Consider the following 13,364-nt stretch of genomic DNA (forward strand, 5'->3'; position numbering starts at 1 on the left):
TCACCTACGGGATCGTCTGAGATCAGCCACTTGGACAGCTGTTGAAAGTCTGTGTTTGCACAACTGAAGAACTTCTGCACAAACTGTCAGAAACCGTCTCATCTGCTTGCTCATCGTCCTCACCAGGATCTTGACCTGACTGCAGTTTGGAATCATAACTCACCTTTGATGGCCAATGGCACGCTGGAGAAGTATGCTCTTCACAGATGAATCCCATTTTCAACTGTACCGGGCAGATGGCAGATGGCGTCATGTGGGCGAGCAGTTTGCTGATGTTACTGATTACAGTTAGCCTACTTGATGAATAAAGTAGACAAATCAGTAACCTAATCCTGTGGAATAATGTAATCTGATTACTTTTTGATTACTTTCACTTCTAACTCGCAGACATATTGTAAAAAGTTTTTAAAACGTGTTCTTATATAGCATTATTTAATTTAGTAACATTACTATTTGTCATGGCCTGATCTGTTTCACCTGTCCCTGTGATTATCTCCACCCCCTCCAGGTGTCGCTGATTTTCCCCAGTGTATTTATCCCTGTGTTTCCTGTCTCTCTGTGCCAGTTCGTCTTGTATGTTTAGTCAAGTCACCAGCGGTTTTCCCGTACTCCTTTTTGCTATTCTCCTTTTTCTAGTCCTCCCGGTTTTGACCCTTGCCTGTTTCTGGACATGGTACCCGTCTTCCTTGACCATTCTGCCTGCCTTAACCACGAGCCTGTCTGCCACTCTGTACCTCCTGGACTCTGATCTGGATTTGACCTTTTGCCTGTCCACGACCATTCTCTTGCCTAGATCTTTGGATTATTATATATTGTAAGACTCCAACCATCTGCCTCCTGTGTCTGCCTCTGGGTCTCGCCCTGTGTCTGCCTCTGGGTCTCGCCTTGTGTCATGAGAACTATTTCCAAATTGAGAATTGTGTGAGAGCATAATGGTCCTAAATATAATATAGATTATGTGAATTATAGCCTATGTCTGAAACCATAGTCAATGGGCTCCATACTAACATTTAATTTGGGGCACGAGCCAATGATTTGGTTGCACCAACATTTTGTTGCGGTCAGACATTGGAAAATATGAGTGTCCTAATCATCTTATAAAGTAATTCAAAGTGCTCCATTAAGTGTAGTGGATGTTATGATTCTAGAAATAAATTGTCTAAGCAGGAATACATGATTCCAGATATTTGGATGTGGAAACTAAACCAGTTATTTTCATGAATTTTGGGTTAGACAGTCAGGCAATTGTTCCTTTTATTTACTGTCAAAATAGGGTTCCTGAACTTTTGTATTTGTCTACATCTTTTTGGGCACTAATATCAAATGGGCTAAATTAATTTGGTGCTCATTCAACACCTGAGGAAGTCGTTAGCTAGATCGCTAACTCAAAATAATTGAGTTAATTTCACATCCTCAGGAGGAAAGGATACTTTGAAGTTCACTACTTGAACCCAGAGAAACTACCTCTGACCTCGATATGGAGGGCTGGCTATTTATTACTGGCTATTTATTACTGACTATTTATTACTGGCTATTTATTACTGGCTATTTATTACTGGCTATTTATTACTGGCTATTTATTACTGACTATTTATTACTGGCTATTTATTACTGGCTATTTATTACTGACTATTTATTACTGGCTATTTATTACTGGCTATTTATTACTGGCTATTTATTACTGACTATTTATTACTGGCTATTTATTACTGGCTATTTATTACTGACTATTTATTACTGGCTATTTATTACTGGCTATTTATTACTGGCTATTTACAGTAATACTGCATGTTGCTGGTTTTCTGAATTTGATTGAACTTTTTTATGGTATGTAGTGACAGTGCAGTGTTTTCAAAAAAGAAGACGCACTGAAATCCATTATCTAAAATCTGTTTATTTGTCTATATTTTTCAGACTGTTTTGAATGTGAATCCAATCATCCATCTCATCAGTGATAGATCAATAGATGTCTACCTGTGTGTGTTTGCATGTGCTTAGAGAATGTGTATATCTGTATGTCCATGTGTTTTCAGGTGTATCAAGGCATATTTTTCTCATGCCTCAGGTGAATCTGCGGCTGAGGTCATTGATCCGGCGGAGGCCGTCACGGTTCTCGATGGTCCTGTGGACAGTGATGAGGAAGGGGAAGGCGGAGGGCAGCTCCACTCTGCGGCTCAATTTCTGGTGGCCCCAGTGGAGGCAACGCAGCCTCTCAGCCAGGTCGCGGCGCCCGGCACGCTCCAAACCGTTCTGCAGCAACTTGGTCTTGTTGGACTTGTCCCAAGATCTCTCATACCTGGGATGGGAGGGAGATACAGGAATAGATTGATAGAGGAATAGAGCGAGGGGAAGAGGGTTTAACATTATGTCTCTGCATTGGAAATTAATATTTTCTATAATCAATTAATGTTATGACTATGTACATTTCAAGTGTTGTTCTTGTGATGTTAGTATCTATGCTGTTGATCATAAATACATCTGTTTTACAGAATAAATCCAATCATGCGTTAATAGCACAAGAATGATCAGTAATCATCTGTCTCTCTTATACACACACACTGCAGCCCTCTATTGAGACATAGGCTGAGTTAAACAGGGTACATTATGATATAAACCTATTATGGTATTACCTGTGTGTAGAACAAAGACAATGCCCCTCTGACATAGAATAAATATTCATGTCAGATCTTTACAAGACATTTCTTCCACATTACATTAGGGAATCATTCCATGACAGAGGCCCTATTCGAACCCTCCAAAAATGCATCCCCTTGACCATTCCTTTCCTAGTCACAGATCTGTACGAGATATGCATAGGTCAAAGCAACCAATCCAGTCGTCTTATATCTGTGATTATATCAAGGACAGGAGGAAAGAAGGATGCATTGGAAAGCTATTCAATCGGGGGCCATTCACTCACCAGCACTCTAGCATGCTTCTGGCCTGGACCGTCTTCTCTGTGGATGTGGTATGGAACTGATGAACCTCAGTCCTGGAGAAGCCCAGCTCGTAGGCCAGAACAGTCCACTCAAACCCCAGCTCCCTGGACATCTCCTGGACAGACTTCAGGTTAATCACAGCATCCTAGAAAACACAGGTGGACTGAAATTGAGGGACCGAAATCTAAAATTGTTCAAACGGCTGTTTTTCGTTGCAAAAAGTTTTGCTACGGTGTGCCAAAGACAAAAACTAAGTGAAGGCTACATATGTGATGAATTACCTTTGTTTGATTATTATTTACCTTTGTCAGTCCCATTGAGGGATCCCTGTCGCAAGGGAGCCCTGCATGCACACAATTTACAAAATAATACAAATACACAAAATTCAAAACGATCAATTCCTCAGCAGAGGTCCCCATTCATCATTTTAATCTGCCAGAAAGGCACCAATACATCCAGTTGTCGGAAACTCTGTAGATTGTTCCATATATGGGGTGCAAAGAAACTAAAAGCTGATTTACCTAACTCTGAGGAGATTGAAGGGATTTCTAGAGTTGGCCATCCCTGCGACTGGGTATGGTAACTCGTATGTCTAAAGGTTAATAATTGATGTTAGGTCAGCGGCAGTTTTTGTAAAAGAGCTTTATAAATACACTAAAACTAAAATATAAACGCAACTTGTAAAGTGTTGGGCCCATGCTTCATGAGCTGAAAAATGCACGAAAGCTTATTTATCTCAAATTTTGTCCCAGTTAGTGAGCATTTCTCCTTTGCCAAGATAATCCATCCATCCACCTGACAGCTGTGGCATATCAAGAAGCTGATTAAACAGCATGACCGTTACACATTGTGTTGGGGGCAATAAACGGCTACTTTAAAATATGCAGTTTTGTCACACAACACAATGCCAAAGATGTCTCAAGTTTTGAGGGAGCATGCAATTAGCAGGCTGACTACAGGAATGTCCACCAAAGCTCCTGCCAGAGAATTTAATGTTAATTTCTGTACCATAAGCCGTCTCCAACATATTTTAAAGAATTTGGCAGTACGTCCAAACGGCCTCACAACCGCAGTCAACGCAAATTGCGTCATGTGGGCGAGCAGTTTGCTGATGTCAACATTGTGAAAAGAGTGCCCCATGGTGGCGATAGCATAAGCTATGAACAATAAACACAATTGCATTTTTTTGATGGCAATTTGAATGCACAGAGATACAGTGATTAGATCCTGAGGCCCATTGTCATGCCATTCATCCGTCGCCATCAGTCATGTTTCAGCATGATAATGCATGGCCCCATGATGTAAGGATCTGTACACAATTCCTGGAAGCTAAAAATGTCCCAGTTCTTCCATGGCCTGCATTACTCTCCAGACATTTCACCCATTGAGCATGTCTGGGATGCTCTGGATCAACTAGTTCTAATTCCCATCAATATCCAGCATCTTCACACAGCCATTGAAGAGGAGTGGGACAACATTCCACAGGCCACAATCAACAGGCTGATCAAGTCTATGCGAAGGGGATGTGTTGCAGTCACACCAGATACTGACTGTTTTTTTTATCCATGGCCCTACCTATTTTTTTAAAGGTATCTGTGACCAACAGACGCAAATATGTATTCCCAGTCATGTGAAATCCATAGATTAGGGCATGTATTTCTGATTTCCTTATATGAACTGTAACTGAGTAAAATCTTTGAAATTGTTGCATGTTGCGTTTATATTTTTGTTTAAAAAAAAAGAGAGCAATGAATTGATCTACAGTAAGTTACTTCAAAAAGGCTCGGCCTACTTTCTGGTAAAGAATGTAATGATGAACCTGAACCTGTCGGCACTGGTAGTAAAACAAAGTGTGCTGGTAAACCACATCAAACAACTTTAATGAAGATGACCTGGAGGAAAAAAATGCATTTCCAAGTAGACTATTACTTAATAAATATTTGTATTACATGTTGTGCATTATGAGACTATAAAGGACTTGTAATAGCTCATGGCTTTTTACAAAAGCATTTACATGCATCATTTCTAAACCACATTACACAGGTACAGTGAACTTCCTGCTATTTTGCTTTTCTCAACAAACTTTCCAACTTGCTCATTGACTTACCTCTTGTGCTTTACTTGGCATTGTGACGTCTCGGCTCCACACAAGGCACAGCAGCCACACTTTCGTTGATTTGCCAATACAATTTCAAAGAATGCTCTTAAATTATTGGGCTATTTTCCCAAAAGAAAGATACAACAATAATATCTACTCAGTCTTCACCAGCTTATCTGTTTTGCTGTTTTTTCGTACTTTCAACCAAGTCAACAATAGCTACTAGCCTATTTTTGAGACATTTCTGGAAAATAACAATCTAAAATAAAACTGAAAAGGCTCTCTCACCTCATAGCTGTTCAATGGGAATGTTGCCTTAGAGATTCATCAGCAACATACAATCCTGTTAAAAATTAAGCTTTTTAGCCTCAGTGACTCTGTTCCACCTTATTAATTTCAGAGAATTGGGCCTCCTACCATGTAAACTACTGTAAGCAGAGGTTCACTCAGATTAGATCAGTACCAACAGCCAAGATATAGAGCAAAACTATCACAATATGAACTAGAGTTGGGAAATATTGAATTTAAAATGAAACATACGTGTTTCATGTCAGCCCACTGTTGTTTCAAATATATTACTGTTCTTCTCTATCTTTTATTTTATATAAAACAACCCTGCTGTTGATTTCCAGCATAGAACAAAATAATTATTTTGTTTCAGCAATAAGGGTTTTCACAAATGATGGATAGAGACATGACGGAACGCATTCAATTCCTTTAAATGTGTAGGACAATGGGCATTATTTTGTAAAGCTTTCATTTACATTGTAAAATGCAGTCATTCCTTTTCAACACAGTGTGTTGTAGAAAAGGACTCAACTCCCCTATATGTGCAAATGTTACTCAGTATGAACATTAAAAGAGCTGCACTGTAAACAGTAATGATAATGAAGAGAAAGGGGTGCAGAGCTACATTTGAGCTATTATGAATGCAACACATTCTGAAATAATTCTGATCATTTGTCTGTAACAATAACAGTACTAGAAATAAGTGCCATTCGTTCTGATAAATACAGTTAATAAAATTGATTCCTACACTTCTATAGACTTCTTCTTTTATAATATAAATTCCTATAAATCCATACTTACTTAGACACTTGTATTACAGTTTTCAATGTTAAACTGTAATTCAATAAAACACCATGTATTCCTGCGCCTGGTTGCATAAAACATCTTAAGATTCCTTAACTTTAAGTCAGTTACACAAAACATTTTAAGGAACATATCTCCTTTAAATTAAGTGGAAAGTTTGTGCAGGTGAATGTTTTGTCTGCCCTGGTTGAAAAAAGGAAAACATCAACCAGCAGCTAGTTGTTTAGCTACTTAGCGAAACAATGTAAGGTGCACAATCCATAGAAACAATGCTCGCTGGCACGCTAGCTACCTACACTGTAAGTAAGCTAGAAAGTAAAAGAAATAAGTTGGGTCTTACCGACAAATTTATGAAACCATTACACGCCAGATAAAAACATCAAATTTGGTAGAGATGCTCTTTGGCATAAATAAATTGATATTAGAAGAGCTAGCCAACATTTTCTTGATGCATAATCCAACTTGGATTTTGGTGAACTACTACAGTACATGAATCACCTAAGAGCAACGTTTCCAAACCTTTTCTGTTCCGGGGACCATCAAATTACCATCTAAAGCTCCATGACCACCATCCACAGAGTCTCAGATATTGTTTACATAAAATTCACTAAATTTGACCGGCAAGATATTTTATCAGTGAATGTAAAAGTTTAAAGGCCTATTATTATTATTAATAATATTATAATAAACAAGTTGCATTGTGAAAGTAATACAGTGCATTTGGAAAGAATTCAGACTGCTTGACTTTTTACACATTTTGTTATGTTACAGCATTATTCTAAAATGTATTATTCTTTTTTCCCCTCATGACATTACACACAATAATAATGACAAAGCGAAAACAGATGTCAGCAAATGTATTAAACATAAAAACAGAAATACCATATTTAACTAAATATTCAGACTCTTTGCTGTGAAACTCAAAATTGAGCTCAGGAGCATCAGAAGGCTGTTGTATAAAACACCTGTCTCGGGATTACATCTAAAAACTAAGGGCAACCATGGCATCCCTGACAGAGCGAGAGAAACATTGATCCATGTATACAGGAAAGAGAGACTGGCTAGCTACATTTTCAGATATTATACTTTGTAATTTTCTCAGGAAGTAATTTTTATTGCAAGTTAAAGAGTATTGTTAGCTAGCTAATTTTATCTGGCTAGCTCGCTAGCTAACGTTACTTTGTATTTATATGTATTTATTAGGGATCCGCATTAGCAGCTTCTCTTCCTGGAGTCTTCTTCGGGATCGGTGTCTCTTCCATGGGACGGTTGAGCTAACGTAGGCTAATGTGATTAGCATGAGGTTGTAAGTAACAAGAACATTTCCCAGGACATAGACATTACTGATATTGTCAGAAACTTAAATTCTTGTTAATCTAATGCACTGTCCAATTTACAGAAGCTATTACAGTGAAATAATACCATTGTTTGAGGAGAGTGCACAATTTTGAACATGAAAAGTTATTAATAAACAAATTATGCACATTTGAGCAGTCTTGATACAACATTTTGAACAGAAATGCAATGGTTCATTGGATCAGTCTAAAACGTTGCACACACACTGATGCCATCTAGTGGCCAAAATCTAAATTGCACCCGGGCTGGAGTAATAGATTATGGCCTTTCTCTTGTATTTCAAATGTGATGGTACAAAAAAATACAAAAGAACGGTTGTTTTTTTTCATTATATATTCTATTACCTGATCTATTGTGTTATATTATACTACATTCCTTTCACATTTCCATAAACTTCTAAGTGTTTCCTCATTTTAACCTCCTTTAAGAGGTTTTAAGGCACTTGAATCACACATAAAACTAAAGATAAAACAGTACATCATATAACATCATTACACCACTATATCTACAATACAAAATGTTTAATATCACCACACAACAATATTACACTGTATGTGTGTGTAGAGTTTGTGTGCTAGCATGTGTGCGTGTGTGTATCTATAAGGTGCATTTTTATCTGTATTTGGAATCTGATTCTACAGGTGGCATCATTTACCTGATGTGGAATAGAGTTCCATGTAGTCATGGCTCTATGTAGTACTGTGTGCCTCCCATAGTCTGTTCTGGACTTGGTTGTTGTGAAGAGACCACTGGTGGCATGTTTTGTGGGGTATGCATGGGTGTCCGAGCTGTGTAGTAGTAGTTTAAACAGACACCTTAGTGAATTCAGCATTTCAACAAAAACAAGTAGTTATGAAGTCAGTCTCTCCTCCACTTTGAGCCATGAGAGATTTTCATGCGTATTATTAACGTTAGCTCTCTGTGTACATTTAATGGCCAGCCGTGCTGCCCTGTTCTGAGCCAATTGTAATTTTTCTAAGTCCATCTTTGTTGCACCTGAACAGTAGTCCAGGTGCGACAAAACTAGAGCCTGTAAGACCTGCCTTGTTGATAATGTTGTTAATAAATCCTCTTAAAGATCGGGTGCATTTCTTCAACTTTTTGTTAAAAATCGTGCAAAATTTCAACGGCCTGCTACTCATGCCAGGAATATAGTATATGCATATGATTAGTATGTGTGGTTAAAAAACACTCTGAACCAAAACTGGTTAAATCATGTCTGTGAATATAACAGAACGTGTGTAGCAGGCAAAACCCCAAGGAAAAACTGTTCACAAAAAATATATATATGTCCCTCCGCGAGGTCCCTGTATTGTCTATGGCAAGGGAAAATAGATAGCGCCCAGTTTACAGTTCCTACAGCTTCCACACGATGTCGCCAGTGTTGGGAATTGGGTTGAAGTTAATCCTTGGTGAAATGAGAAATAGGCACTTCCTGTCAGAGGGTACACCGTGGGAAGTTATGAAAGAGAGAATATCGACCATGATTTCAAGACTTGCTGCTATTGAATACAGATCGCCCCGTGATCAATTTGATCGATTATTAACGTTTACAAATACCTAAAGTTGGATTTACAAAAGTAGTTTGAAGTGTTTTGGCAAAGTTTATAGGCAACTTTTTTTATTTAAAAAAATGGACGTTGCGTTTTGGAAAGCTGTTTTTTTCTGGATCAAAGACGGGCTTCATAAATGGACATTTTGGGTATACATGGACGGAATTAATCGGAAAAAAGACCCAATTGTGATGTTTATGGGACATATTGGAGTGCCAACAAAGAAGCTCGTCAAAGGTAATGAATGTTTCATATTTTATTTCTGCGTTTTGTGTAGCACCGGCTACGCTAATTCTTTTGTTTACATCTCGTTCCGGTATTTCGGGGGGGTGCATGCTATCAGATAATAGCTTCTCATGCTTTCACCGAAAAGCATTTTAAAAATCTGACATGTTGGCTAGATTCACAACGAGTGTAGCTTTAATTGAGTACCCTGCATGTGTGTTTTAATGAAAGTTTGAGTTTTATCGAGTACTATTAGCATTTGGCGTTGCGCATTACCATTTCCTGTTGGCTAGGTGAGACGCTGGCGTCTCAGTGGCTCTAAGAGGTTGAAGGCAGAGCAGCGATTTAATATGGACAGACTTCTCCCAATCTTAGCTACTGCTGTATCAATATGTTTTGACCATGACAGTTTTACAATCCAGGATTACTCCAAGCAGTTTAATGACTTGCTCAATTTCCACATTATTCATTTACAAGATTTGGTTGAGGTCTAAGGTTTAGTGAAGGATTTGTCCCAAATACAATGCTTTAAGTTTTTTAAATATTTAGGACTAACTTATTCCATTCTGAAAATAAATGCAGCTCTGTGTTAAGATTGCAGTGATTTCACTCGCTATAGTAGCTGATGTATATATTGAGTCATTCACATACATAGACACACTGGCTTTACTCAAAGCAGGGGGTGTAAAGCCATAACACATACAGTACGTTTTTCCAGCAGCAGACTATGATCTACTGAAGTCTAACAAAACGGCTTCCCACAATCTTTTTATCATAATTTGCTCTCATCCAATCATCAGTCATTTGTGTAAGTGCAGTGCTTGTTGAATATCCTTCCCTATAAGCGTACTGAAAGTCTGTTGTCAATTTTACACTAAAATAGCATTGTATCTGGTCAAACACAATTTTTCCCAAAGATTTACTAAGGGTTGGTAAGAAGCTGAATGGTTGGCTATTTGAGCCAGTAAAGAGGGCTTTACTATTCTTGGGTACTGTAATGACTTTTGATTCCCTCCAGGCCAGAGGGCACACACTTTCTAGTAGACTTAGATTGAAGATAAGGCAAATATGGCAATATCGTCCACTATTATCCTCAGTAATTTTCCACCCAAGTTGTCAGACCCCAATGGCTTGTCATTGTTGATAGACTACAACAAAAAATGTATCCCCTCTTCCACACTCACTTTACAGAATTCAAAATTACAATTATTGTCCTTCATATTTTGGTCAGTTATACTTGTATGTTTAGTGTTCGTGTTTGTTGCTGGTATGTCATGGCTAAAATGAGCTAATCTTGCCAATGAAAACATAATTAAAGTAATTGGCAATATCAGTGGGCTTTGTGATGGATGAGCCATCTTTTCAATGAATGATGAGTTTGTGTTTTTGCCCCAAATTTCATTTAAGGTGCTCAAAGCTTTTTACTATCATTCTTTATGTCATTTATCTTTGTTTCATAGTATAGTTTCTTCTTCTTTTCATTCAGTTTAGTCAAAGGATTTCTCAATTTTCAGTATGTTTGCCAATCGGTTATGCAGCCAGACTTATTTGCCATTCCTTTTGCCTCATCCACCTCAACCATACAATTTTTAAATTCCTCACCAATCCACTGGAATTTAACACTTTTTACAGTAATTTTCTTAATGGGTGCATGCTTATTAGTAACTGGAATAAGCACTTTCATATGTCAAGTGCAGCTTCTGGTTGCTCCTCATTACACACCACAGACCTGCAAATATTCTTATCATCATCAACATAGGAATTACTACAAAACTTTGTTTGACCTATTATACACTATATTAGGCCCAGCCTTTGGAACTTTAGTTTTCCTAGTTATGGTACTATATTGTGATCACTACATCCAATGTATATGGATACTGCTTTAAAGCAAATCTATGCAGCATTAGTAAAGATTTGATCAATACATGTTGGTGATTTCATTTCTGTGCTGTTTGTATGATCTGTGTAGTAATATAATTTATATCTCAGAAAGCCATTTGCATTGCTAGTTATAGCCTAATGTTAGCTAGCTAGCTAACATTGGACCTAGTTGGTTAGCATTAGCTACATGCAGATTCATGCATGGTAGTAACATTGAGTTGGGATTATGATTCATTGTTTAGCTAGGGTTAGGGTTACCTAGCTACTGTACATGTCTAAACAAAATGCTATGCAAGTAATCATTTCACTGTACCATTTACACCTTCTGTATCCTGTGCATGTGACAAATACAATTGTACTTGATATAGTGTGTGTTTACCAGAGACGGTAATGTGAAGAACATCATGACCTGCACCAAAGTCGATAGGATATAACTTTAGGCCAACTGGAGAGAGTCCAAATAAAAACATTATCCATCAGAATGCCCTGCTTTTATTTAATCACACTCACAACCACAAGCTATTTTCTGTAATTAGCTCACCATTAACTTGTAAATAATTATATTGTTGTGAGTTTATTTTCCTGTAATAATTAATACAAATTAAGACGTTGTTAGCTATGATATGGCATTATTTGAACTGGCTAGCCAGCAAACATTGTTTAGAATGTTGCTTTTTGACATATGCTTTTTGCTAGATTGACATTAACTTTTAAAAGGATGGGATAATTTGTGTTAAAATACACCAGTTATGCTATGTTGGACCACCAGGCTGCTGATGTCATGCAGCCTGTCGTTTTTGTGTTCATACAAATGTATATATTCATAACTAAAATGACAAGTTTGATGTCGGACGACAATAGAATGTTCATGATGTCACTATGACAACTGTCTACAGACATTTCGATAGACGTAATATAAACCAGCCTTTACTCTATAAATCTTTGGTTGTTAAGTATACTACCATACTCACTCTGTTTAACACATGGCCTCGCATGTGTTAAATTCTTCACATTTTCCTAATTGACTGACCTTCATTTTTTTTGTTGCTTATTTTAGCTGTTCTTGCCATAAAACGGACTTGGTATTTTAACAAATAGGGCTTTCTTCTACATACCACCCCTACCTTGTCACAACACAACTGATTGGCTCAAACGCAAAAAGAAGGAAAGAAATTCCACAAATGAACTTTTACCAAGGCACACCTGTTAATTGAAATGCATTCCAGGTGACTACCTCATGAAGCAAGTTGAGAGAATGCCAACAGTATGCAAAGCTGTCATCAAGGAAAAGGGTGGCTACTTTGAAGAACTTGATTTGTTTAACAGTTTTTTTGGTTAGTACAGGATTGTGTTATTTAAAGTTGATGTCTTCACTATTATTCTACAATGTAGAAAATAGTAAAAAATAAAGAAAAATGAGTAGGAATGAGTAGTTGTGTCCAAACGTTTGACTGGTACTGTATATATATATATATATATATATATATATATATATATATATATATATATATATATATATATATATATATATATATATACACACATATATATATACAGTTGAAGTCGGAAGTTTACATACACTTAGGGTAGAGTCATTAAACCTCATTTTTCAACCACTCCACAAATTTCTTGTTAAAAAAACTATAGTTTTGGCAAGTCGGTTAGGACATCTACTTTGTGCGTGACGCAAGTAATTTTCCCAACAATTGTACAGACAGATTATTTCACTGTATCTCAATTCCAGTGGGTCAGAAGTTAACCTACACTAAGTTGAATGTGCCTTTAAACAGCTTGGAAAAATTCAGAAATGGATGTCATGATTTCAGAAGCTTCTGATAGGCTAATTGGCATCATTTGAGTCAATTGGAGAAATGGCCTGTGGTCTGATGAAACAAAAATAGAACTGTTTGGCCATAAAGACCATCGTTATGTTTGGAGGAAAAGAGGGATGATTGCAAGCTGAAGAACACCATCCCAACCGTGAAGCACGGGGGTGGCAGCATCATGTTGTGGGGGTGCTTTGCTGCAGGAGGGACTGGTGCACTTCACAAAATACATGTTATCATGAGACAGGAAAATGATGTGGATATATTGAAGCAACATCTCAAGACATCAGTTGAAGCTTAATCGTAAATGGGTCTTCCAAATGGACAATGCCCCCAAACATACTTCCAAAGTTGTGGCAAAATGGCTTAAGGACAGCAAAGTCAAGGTATTGGT

At 37.5% G+C, this 13,364-nt stretch overlaps 1 protein-coding gene across 2 annotated transcripts; it reads right to left on the reverse strand.

Moving 5' to 3' along the window:
* Positions 1-1,874: 1,874 nt before the first annotated feature.
* wu:fc50b12 (Death domain-containing protein) lies at positions 1,875-6,559 on the reverse strand. Of its 2 annotated transcripts, none has more exons than XM_031805626.1 (3): positions 6,470-6,559; positions 2,921-3,084; positions 1,875-2,296 (listed from the first exon to the last, which is right to left on the reverse strand). In XM_031805626.1, the coding sequence occupies exons 2-3, from the start codon at positions 3,049-3,051 to the stop codon at positions 2,062-2,064; spliced, it is 366 nt and encodes a 121-aa protein (XP_031661486.1). In that variant the 5' UTR covers positions 3,052-3,084; positions 6,470-6,559; the 3' UTR covers positions 1,875-2,061. The 2 variants fall into 2 exon arrangements, with proteins under 2 accessions (XP_031661486.1, XP_020317719.1); XM_020462130.1 differs by lacking the exon at positions 6,470-6,559 and adding an exon at positions 5,047-5,364.
* Positions 6,560-13,364: the final 6,805 nt, after the last annotated feature.

This window comes from Oncorhynchus kisutch, linkage group LG26, assembly GCF_002021735.2.
Source record: "Oncorhynchus kisutch isolate 150728-3 linkage group LG26, Okis_V2, whole genome shotgun sequence".
Taxonomy (NCBI): domain Eukaryota; kingdom Metazoa; phylum Chordata; class Actinopteri; order Salmoniformes; family Salmonidae; genus Oncorhynchus; species Oncorhynchus kisutch.